The following is an 11,173-nucleotide window of genomic DNA, read 5'->3' on the forward strand; positions in this document are numbered from 1 at the left end:
TTCTCTGTTTTTTTTTTTTTTATTTCTGGATGCTGAGCATCACTAGAGCATGGCCAGTGGGATAAGTGGGAATCTCTTATTCACTGATGTGTGCTTTGAATTATCATTCCCAAAACAGAGGCAGTAGAGGAGGATGATCATCAGCTGCTTTGGGGAAAAGTTAGCGTCTCGTCTTGAGCTGTCACTGAAGATGGGTTCATGCTGGACCTTGTATGGAAGCAACTGAGGTGCAGGCATATGTTCCCTTCTGCTGACTTGGCTGTGGTGACACCAACCACAGCCAGCAAAGAAGAGCCAGCAACTGGGAGCAGTAACATCTCAAACTGCAGCAGAGATTGGCCAGATCGCTCCTGTCAGCACTTGGATTCCCTTGCTGTTCATTGAGGAATTAAAAGTTAACTGAGGGTGGTGGTAAAAAATAGGTTTGCCTGCATAGAAAATGCTAAAACCAATACTGAAAAGCAGAGGTGGATCTGAAGGTAGTTATCTCTCTTGGAGTTTATATGGGGATTAAAACAAGCGTCATCCTTGTAGCACATAGGCAATTTTATAATCATGGCTGGTATTTCACCTCAGGGTACTCTGTGGGAGGAAGAATTAATTTCCCATCTTTTTCTACGTAATGGAGGCTTGTGATTTTCTGTCAATCATAAAGGAGAATCTGTGGCCAAACTAGATGCCAGAAGTGATTGAATAGTCTGGATTGGTAAGGGTGTACCACCTCACCTCCAGAAATCAAACTGGGGCAACATGCATGCAGAGAAATGTTGCATGGCCATTTCACTTCCACATCAACAGGAAAAGACACTACAAGGCTGTGCAAAACATAAGAAAAACTGCTGTGCAAAGCAGTAGCTGCAAAATTAAAGTACAGGATGTTTTATTAAATGCAATCCTCCCTCACACCCCCCATCTCTTCTTGTTAAAGAGAGAAATCTTTCTTAGTGAAAAAAACTGCCTCATCTTGAGTACAAGACAATTTAGACAATTTTTTTTTCAGGGGGTTAAAGTGGCATGTTTGCACAACACCACCTTCACCCCAGCAAACCTGCCAGCAGTTGATAGATATAAATAGGGACATTTAGGGAGAAAAGCATATTTATGTTCCTTTGAAATGTGCTTGGCTAAAGGCATATTTTTAAGAGAGGGAGTGGAAAAACAAATGGAAAATATTTTCTTTGAAAGGGGAAAAAAAAGCAACAAACTGTCCTTCCTAAATAGAGATGCTTGGCTTGTGTGTACTTTACGCAGCTGCAGGTCAGACCTTGCAAACAATCACTAAATTAGGTCCAGCTACTTTGATGCTAAAAGCATGGAAGTGCCAATAATTAAATTGCATCAGATGTAGGAAATTACTGATGTGTCTGTCATTCTCATGATAGCAGAGTTCACTCTGCTGCCATTTGACTGACCCCTCCTTCTTTATGTAAGCAAAAGGAATTTTCTTCGAAGGAAAATCAGCTGGTTTTACACCTTTGGTTTTGTTTTCTGAGCTGCTAATCCCCTGAAGGTATAGAAGCTATTTGAAAGAGCAAATCAAAGCTCCAATAATTTAGTGTTATATTACTCGTTGATGTATGGTTTGATTTAGTGGCTACTTATTATATCAGGTTACCATATAATTATCTTAATTATTGACTTCAGAAGTAAGTAGGGGGATTATGAGAGAGACAGGAAGGCCCAGTGGAAAGAGCATGGTTCAGAGAATCAAACACATTTTGGTATGCTCTTGGCTCCACCACTCATTTTCTCTGAGCCTGGACTCTTCTCCCAGCCAGCCTGTCCATGAAATCAGGAGGGATTGCAGCAACAGGACTCAGATGCTGACTCAGGGTCCAAAGAGATGCAGGAGAGCAGTATAAAAAGGTGAGGGGAAAGTTCTGAATGATAGTTGTAAAACAGGCAGAAAAAATAAAAGAATGAACACTACAGCATGCATTTGCATTGAAGAGTGGAGCACCTCTGTGGGCGTGGAGAAAGGGAATTGTGCCATGAAGACCTGAAATTTGAGATTGCATTTCCTGCCTCTGCTTCTGATTTCCCCCACAAAATTAGGCAGCCCTCGGATCCCTTTCTGCAAAACTAGGGTGATAAAAATCATTCTCCCAGCTTTGGTTTTAGCTATTGGAATTACTGGAGCACTGCTCCTCACACAGATGTCAGCCATGGCTCTCACGTGGCTTTTGGGCTCCTAGTCCTTTGTCTGATAACCACTGACCTAAGCCAAAGGTTTGAGTTAGCTGGCACCACCACAAGATAAAAGCCTCACTGAAAGGCTGTCAGTGCAGTCCATATTTCCTGTATTGATAATATTTGTCATATACTGACAAAAAGCTTCATCTATTGACAAGCTGAGCTGCACCTTTTCCCCTGAGACAGGAGCACACACACTGGTTCTACTCAGCTTCTGCAAATTACTTTCTCTGCTTCTGCCTTTCTTTCCTAAGCCAGAAAATGGGGATAATAGAATGTATCTATTTCCTTCCTAGAAAAGATCAGTTAATGTGAAATGGTGCATGGTGGCTTAGTGCTGAATAAGTGGGATACCCTAATCCAGCAAGGTATCCTTGTTCTATTGTATGCCTTTTCTGCCTACCATCTGGAGTTGTTCTCTGCTTAGTATTTTCAGTATGTACCATATGTTTTTGCATGAAAATTCAATAAAATATGCATTATACATGAAAAGTGCTGTAGTAAATAAAGGAAGGATGGAATCCAGTCCCCTTTGTGAACGGCAGGGGCCCCAAATCTTCATAAAAGGTTTAGTCTAGTCTGACGTCTGTGCTTTTCTCCAATTTACTCTGTGTCAGTCTTTAGGAGATGCTCTATTTTAAAACAAAACTCTACTTTCCTGATGAGGTTATTTGATATACTTTGGCTGCCCTCTGCTGAGAGCACTGAATAAAACAGGGAACATACTCTTTTTCCAAGAAAGGTAACTGGAAGAAATTCCCTGTTTGTCCGTGTGCTGAGTCGTGCCAGTGCTGCTCTTTGGTGTCTCTTGCTGTTTGTTGCCAGTCAGAGGGCAAAGTCTTCTGAGCTACAGCTCTGTTGGGGTTTTAGTGCCTACCACTCCTTGTCATGGGCTAAATGGCTTTGTAGGATTGTGAAGACATGGGCTCAGACATTGACCATTGTGAAAAATTGAGCAGCATTAAGCAAGGGCTGGAGGAAACAGGCTTCTCTGCTCAGGCACTACTGCAGTCCTGCCAGGTGGGATTTGAGCTCTACCTCGGCACCTCACTTGTTGGCAGAGCAATTTACCAGTATGAACTGTTCCTTATCGGGGTTCCAGCATCTTCCAGTGCCTTCTCCACCCCTCCACAGGCATCACAGCACCAGCTCTCTGCTTTATTTCTGTAGCTGGGGACATGCAGAGGGGTTGTTCCAACATTAACAAGAGTAACTGAAGGACTTGCTGTTCTTGTGAACAAAGTGTGAGCCTCCTGCCCTTGGGAAGAAACAAGGGTCCTGTGCAGATTTTGGTACATGTGTAAAACAATAACTCTGTTACAGCTATGGATGCTCTGTGTAATGACCTGCTTTTAATGCTTCCTAGCAAGTTGATTTATTATTATACCTTCAGCTGGGCTGTGCACCAAAGCGTTTTGATGATGAAAGGAATGTTACACACACATTTAATTACTGCCCACATTTTTGTATAATTTTATCATTTACTGTTTTAGATGAGACATCGAGTTCTTCTACAGGAAAGATGCCCAGTAAAAAATAGATGATTTAAAAGCTAATCTGGGATGAGTTTGGCACTTACATGTGAGAAAATGTAATAGTTCCTTTTGTCCTGCCCTTTCAGATGGTCCCTGATTACCAAAATGTACAAGAACTCCCTTATCTGGATATGGTGATTGCAGAGACGTTGCGCATGTACCCACCTGCATTCAGGTATCTTCCCCCCCCCCCTTTCTAATTACACAGGATTGCTCCCTGGCTCTATAAAATGGAAATCTGCTGTTGGAAGACCAATGGTCTCTCAGTCTCTGTGCCAACATCAATACTGTTTTGTGCATTTGAAAGATATAATGCAGCCTGTTGAAGGAAAGCTGGATAATTCTGGTATTTCTAAAGCACATTTTTACAGTGAATTGGCCAAGGCTGCTTCCTCACCATTCCTCACATCCTCCAAGGGTAGAGGATGGAGCCATTTTGGAGCAGGTCTGGCCAGAGAAAGCCAGAGGCTGCTGTTTCCATGTGCCTCAAGCTTTGGGGATGTGCACCAAAACCCATCCCCATCAGGGCCTGTTGGTCATTTCAGCCCTGATCTGTGGAAGGGTTGCACAGACTGAAAGCTGTATTTTACATGTGTGTTTAACTTTGGCCCATTTACACTTAGCACTGTCTTATACTAATAGAGCTAATCTAATGGTAGCATCCATCAACTTTTGAGAGCTTTGTCCCAAGTCACACATAACTTATTCTACTATATTGATGAACTGAGAACAAGGGAAAAAAGAAATTAGAAAGCTGTTTGATTGTTAAAGCTCCAAGTTATCACAAGCATTAGTACAAATATTAAGAAATACAGTTTTTTCAAAGAGATCAGCCAGTTGCAATGCTTCTTAAGAAGCTCAGGGAAAAATTCAGATGACTGGAAAGAAGCCAAAGCTGAGCTTGCTGTGAGAGCTTTTGAAAAATTTAACCCATGACTGCAAGCACCTTAAAACAAAGCTTAAAATCATATTTTCTTCTATATGTTCACTAAGATTGGAAGTCAAAATTTTTTTTCGTGGGCATCTGCAGGATTGTTCAGAGAGTTAATATCAGATATCTGCTCCTGGATGAGATAATGGGGTTTTACTGTGTAATACTTGGGGTACAAGTGGAAACTGTTTTGCTGGTTAAAGTGACAGGGGTCTTTGAGTTTGGGCTCTATCACTGGGAAACAATCCATGTTTGTCAGATAGGAGACAGAACAAGAATACAACAAAGTTCTTCAGAAGTTTTATTTGGTGTTGTCAGGGCTGTTTGTTGATCTGGCTTTGACTCTGATGGATGTGGAATGGTTAGGACAGCCCAGGGCTGCTGAAAGATGTTAATTGCCTGTGACAAGGATTATGCTGAGTTAAGTGAAAAATCAGTAGCAGCCAAGTTTGTTATGAAATGAGTTGGTTTCATTTTTTTTTTTAATGAACTTACTATCCAGAGAACTTTCTCCCCCAGAACTCATGTTTCCATTATCACCAAGTTCATGTAAGAATGAGAAGGATGAGAAGCTTGTCAATGCTTTCTTTTTTTTTCTTTTTTGTTTTCTATGCCAGTGTTTTGTCCCAGGTTTGGAGCCTCTTTTATTTATTTGTCTATGAGATAGGATGATGATGGGTGACAGCAAGGAAAGAATGTGTTTCTGTAATGATACCAGACTGACAGCCCTGAAGCTGAAATCTTTGTTCAACTTTTTAGCAGAGTGTGGGAAGCAGCAAAGGAAGATCCTGCACATTGCCTCTCCCCCATGCTTGCAGATGGTGTGAGGGAATTGTTCCCAGACTGAGACAGCAGGGCACCCACCTGGGTCTGGGCTGATTTGGGATCTGTAGTGACCACCCAAGCACCAAAAGATCTGGATCAGAACATGCACACCCACACACAATCTTTTGTAAGACACAAGCTGGGCTTTGGCAGGTGGCTTTTCTCAGTCTTGTCGTGATGTAGTTCCTAAGGACACCTCTGTCACCTATCACCACAGGGAGGGAAAAAACAGCAGAGTTTTGTTGTTAACATCATGCCTGTCTTTGATGAATATATGTGAAATGTGCTTTTCCAAGGCTTGTGAATTAGTTGTGTTTCCAGAGTGGCAGCAGCAGCAGAACACTCAGCTCTAATATTACAACTAATGTAATATTGCAACTAATATAACTAATAATCCCTTGCTAAGTTTCAGGTCGTGTACCAACAGGGGGGAGCTTCTCAAATAAACAAACTCAAAGCTATATTTACTATGCTTTTATTCCTGGAGGCAAACCAGCACACTCTTTGTACCTGTTATTAGAGATGACTGACACATTTATCAGTAATTTTCATTTAAAAAATGAGTCTAAACTCAACTTCAGCAATAAAATTGCAATAAAATAGCAATTTAGCAGTTAATGCTTTTGAAAACAGTAAACAATCAGAAATGCTTTCCTGTGAAAAGGCCAAAAGTCAAGTACCTGGGCTGGAGCTATGGATGTCTAAGTGGAGATGACTGTAACCTGAGAAGACACTGGCATCAGCAACAGTTGTATTTATCAATGAGAAAGTGTTACCCCAGAAATTGTTTGCTCAGATGAAGGCAGATACTTTTATAGATCTCTCCTGCTGTGTTTTTAACCTTTATTAATCATCTGGGATGCATGATGTTGTTGCAGATTCACTAGGGAAGCAGCTAAAGACACTGTAGTGCTGGGGCAGCATATTCCAGCTGGAGCTGTCATTGAAATTGCAGTTGGACACCTTCACCACAACCCTGAGTTCTGGCCAGAACCTGAGAAGTTCATTCCTGAGAGGTATGTGGAGTAATGCTTTTCACCCTTTGGTTGAGGTCCTTACTTGGGCCTGTGGGCACAGAACTCCAGCCTGTCCAGTGCAGGCACCAGATCCTGCTGCTCTTTCACAGCCACAGTCACCAACTATTCATCCAAAACAGCATTTCCACCAAGAGGAGCACAGTTTTATTTAGACCATAAAAAGATGTTATTTCCACTAAATCAGACAGGTGATGATAGTGGTGTATTCCACAGAAGGTGCAAGGTTTGATCAAGGTTGAACTGGGGCAGAGGTTTTCAGACCTGTTTCCAAATCAGATACTGTGGATAATGTTGTTTCTGGGTGCTGAAATTCTGAAGTGGGACAGTATATTCACTGCCTTGGATGTGCCTGGGAAACTCAGCCAGCTCCTTGCTGGTTAAGAGCCCTCTTTTCACTTGAAACATAACAGTGTGAGTACTCTGTGAGTGGGGAACCTACCCCATCTCCCACTGGGAATTTGCTCCCTGTTGTAAGTTAGGATCCTTGATTCCTGCTTGGCAAGAAGGTTTCACATGGAGCATTTATATCTTCAGAGGGCAGGGGGAACCTTCTCAAGCTGTGGTTTTGTACCTGCCCTGTGTTACACGTGTTGGGCTGAGCTTACAGGGAGAGTTTCAGCTGATGTGGTGCTGTGTGGAAGCACAATTTAGTTTTGTGGGCAGCTATATTTTAAACTCTTTAGTGGGCAGATGAATTTTAAGCTACCACTACATTCAGAAGTTTACTAAGAAAAGAAGTGCCTGTTCCGTAAACAGCTGGGTGTGAGGCTGGCAGCCCAGAACCATCTTTGCCAGTAAGACAACACATGTGTGGTGTAGATGGATTTGCCTAAGGCTCCTTCTGGAACAAATCTAGGCATATGCTCCATTAGAATCTTCTGGCCACAAAGAAGAGCAATGCCAGGGTTAGAGAAGCCCAGAGATTTTGCTGGAGAGAAATCTTAATAGCAACTGGAAGTCTTGGGTGGGTATTTTTAGCAATGCTTATCTAGAAATGCTTTCTTAATTGTTTCTTTCCCCACTTTAACAGTAGTATGAAAGGGTAAAATGCTTAGTAGGGGCTGCAGTGCCCTTGATTCACACAATGCTGTTTGGTATGGATCTGAGATTAATTCCCTTTTGAACCTTCCCCGGGCAATTATCCACTGCTCAGATTGAATAGCTGGTAATGTTAGCAAGAATTATAAAATAAGACCATAACAAAAAAATAAAATAATTCAGCTGCAGTCTTCCCCCACCCCTCCCCAGTATTTCATTTTGAAATTGGTAGTAGGAGTAAAACAAGGAAGATTTTAAATTTACCATGATGATATATGGGGGTGAGCAAGGCAAGAATTATCTGATTATGCAACAGTGCTTAGTACACGAATTAATGGTCCTTCAGTCTCAAATTAGGGACCTCTACAGTACTTTTTGGAGTAGTGGCTCAAAATCTTATTTAGGTTTTCAAAGCATGGGGATGGAATTAGGGGAAATACACAATATTTTTTTTCCAAAGCTCCAATTAGCCTGTATTGCCTCTCATCTCTTTCTAGCCTGAATGAGTTCTCTGGACCTTAACAGTCTTAAGTTCTTGGAAACTGAATCCAAAGAGATGAGAGATTTTCATTAAAGATAGATCGGAAGTAAAACTCATGTCTCCATGTCCTCTCCTGAAGTCACCAGCTGACAAAGGCTGATGGCCAGAAGTCAATTATCTTTTTGCTTAGGATGTCAGGACATAATCTATCAATAGTGCACATGATCTGCCCATTACCATGAATTGAATAACCAGCTTTTGAGATTTAAATTAAAAACATGGACTCGAGCAAAAAGCATTTCTTGAACTGGTTTCCATCTCTGCACCTTCTAGGTTTACAGAGGAGGCCAAGAAGGAACAACATCCCTTTGCATACCTGCCCTTTGGAGCAGGACCCCGTGGCTGCCTTGGCATGAAAATGGGTTTGTTGGAGACAAAAATGACTCTGCTGAGGATTCTGCAGAAGTTTAAATTCAAGACTAGCCCAGAGACTGAGGTTTGTACATGCAGAGGCTTAAAGATCACGCTTGTTAACTTGAGGGTGTTGACAGTGTGTCTTAGGCAGAACAACTGGTTTGCCTTCGTGACTTCTCTTCATTTGAGAAAACTGCTAGAGACACTTCCATAATAAGGAGAGACCAGGAATGGGCTGTGTGTATTAAGCAAAATGTGATTTCAGATATATAATTTTTCCAACAAAAGGACTGATACACAGCCCTGCCTTAGTGGAGAGCAGTATGGCAAGACCACAGGCAAAATGTCATAATTCATAGAGGGTGAGAATGTGTGTACATTTTTCACAGCATCTTAGCACTTTAGTATATGCCTCTTGCTATGGACATTGCGCCCAGCTCTAGAGTTTATAGAGTTAATTTCTTTCTGTTCAGATCTACAGCATTCCTGGGTAACCACTGCCTCAGCCTCTGGCTGTAAATTCTATTTAATATTATACCACCACAGCTGACTGTAAAACAAGTACTTTACAGCTTCCACAGTGATCCTGGTATGAACTGGTCCTCCAGCAAAAATGTCTGTCTGTATGTGGGGGTGTCATACACACATAAACAAACACATACAACTGCACATAAGATGCTCTTTTCTATTTCAGATTCCTTTGCAGCTCAAATCAAAAGCCACACTTGGACCAAAAAATGGAGTCTACATCATGCTGGAATCTCGCTAAAAGGGAATGTACATCCTGAAGCTTTCTGGAATGAGGCCCCTTGTTAGTGAGCCACTGGGTATAATTATTTTTCAAAACTCCAGGGGCAGGTAGGAGCCTAAGTCCCAGTGATGGTCAATAGGTGCTTCCTCACTGCTCTCCTGTGGGACAGCCTCCAGTCACTTTTTAAAATGGGCTCCACAGTCTTTTTTGGATGTTTTCAAATTGCTGTGAATAGTATCTATAAAGAAGCAATCCACTTTCATTTGCTTTTCTTCATCACACTTCTTTTCACTTATCTGTGAGAATGCTTTTCTCATGCTCAGTTTCCACAATTTACAGTACATTTTAATTTCAATTCATTGTATGACACATCCTTCTCATGAACTTGTGAGTCCCTAGAGAAAGCCCCAAAGGCACCACAGTTACAGCAGAAGACCTAGGATGCAGTGCATTGGATTTTTTTATGAACTCTACTAACAATCAAAGCTGAGGCCCCTGTTCAATGCTGAATCTTTACCTGTGTCTGTAAAGCCAGAGAAGTTGCACCTCCTCCATGCTTTGAAGTGATTTTAAATACACTTAGATTAACAATTTGCACTTGGCACATTCCATGGACATGACAGAAGTAGAATGAACCAGTAAAGTTTCAGCAGCTACGACCAAAGAAATGAGGTGACAGCCATTTTTCTGGCTGCTGAACTGCTGTTGGAAAGGTGGAGACAAAGAAGATACGAATTTAAAGCAAGCAGGAGGACTTGAGGAAATTTAAAGGTAATCAGAAGGTTGTGGTACCACATCTTCTTCATGGGGAGGCCTTTTCCTTTCCACACATTGCAGTTGGCAATGTCCAGCTGCTGTCTAGCTGTCTAGCTAGACACCCCTGTCTAGCTCCTTGAATCAAGGAAATCAACAGCATGCGTGCACTAGAGCTGGTGGCAAAGGAGTGGGATCCAGGATCATCAGACCCAGCAGCTCTCTTGACTCCTGTGGCACTGGAGCAGGCCATGTCCCAAGTGCCTCACCCCCTCAGGAAGGAATCTGATTGCCAGCTGCAGCAGCCCCATGGATCTGCTCAAACAGTGTGACTGTGCACATGCATCTTCCCAGCCAAAACAACCACAGCTTCTACTCCTCACATTCCTTCTGTCCTACACTTCTACAAGGCCTCACCTGCCACACAGCTAGTGTTGCACAAGAAGATGGAATGGGGCCCAAGTGGGCCAGCTTACCCCCACTGAACACAGGGACATTCCATTCCTTATGGCACCATGCTCAGCACATAAAACTGGGGGGAGGAAAAGGAAGGGGGATGACTTTCAAAGTGATGCCATTTGCCTTCCCAAGTCAATATTATGCCTGCTGGAACTCTGCTTCCTGGGGTGGTGGAACACCTGCCTGCACATAGGAAATGGTGAATGAGTTCCTTGTTTGGTGTGTGGCTTTTGCTTTACCTATTAAACTGTCTTTATTTCAATCCATGAGTTTTCTCATTCTTAAAATTATTTCCCTCATCCCACTATGGGGATGTGAATGAGCAGCTCTGAGGGGCTGAGCTGCTGGCTGGGGTTCCACAACAACAGAACTGTGAGAAGAGATTGGTGCAGTCCCAAGACCCTTTTTAAAAATTCATTTAGTCTTATATTTTTTCTTTAAAAAATTTGTATACTTGTGGCACTATAAAAATAAGGATGTACCTTTGGTTGTTTGCAAGTCTTGACTTTCTGTCTGCTTGACAGAGTCTGCTTGAGGGTTCCTTAGGTACAGCATCTTTCTTGGTGATGTGCACAGAGAAGTGTTGCAGCAGCAGGAGGAAGAGACTGCTCAGCTTCACTGCAAGGATGGAGCCATCTGCTCACTGATGCCTGGCTAGGTCCCTGAGTTTCTCTCCAGCAAGCATCTTTTGCTGCCTTCTTCCCACATGCTGCCTGAACACTGATCAAATTACTGGATCTTGTTCCTCAAAGACTG

At 42.4% G+C, this 11,173-nt stretch overlaps 1 protein-coding gene across 4 annotated transcripts in view; it reads left to right on the top strand.

The window, feature by feature from the left end:
- Nucleotides 1-10,679, top strand: part of TBXAS1 (thromboxane A synthase 1) — a 239,627-nt gene extending 228,948 nt beyond the window's left edge. For all 4 annotated transcript variants that reach the window (XM_030238652.2, XM_050970055.1, XM_009094179.4 and 1 more), the window contains 4 exons: nucleotides 3,815-3,903; nucleotides 6,363-6,500; nucleotides 8,374-8,536; nucleotides 9,149-10,679. In XM_030238652.2, coding sequence (XP_030094512.2) covers nucleotides 3,815-3,903; nucleotides 6,363-6,500; nucleotides 8,374-8,536; nucleotides 9,149-9,223 — 465 coding nt within the window. In that variant the 3' untranslated portion in view covers nucleotides 9,224-10,679. The remainder of the gene's footprint in view (nucleotides 1-3,814; nucleotides 3,904-6,362; nucleotides 6,501-8,373; nucleotides 8,537-9,148) is intronic.
- The last annotated feature ends 494 nt before the right edge of the window (nucleotides 10,680-11,173 follow it).

This window comes from Serinus canaria, chromosome 1A (genome assembly GCF_022539315.1).
Source record: "Serinus canaria isolate serCan28SL12 chromosome 1A, serCan2020, whole genome shotgun sequence".
Classification (NCBI taxonomy): domain Eukaryota; kingdom Metazoa; phylum Chordata; class Aves; order Passeriformes; family Fringillidae; genus Serinus; species Serinus canaria.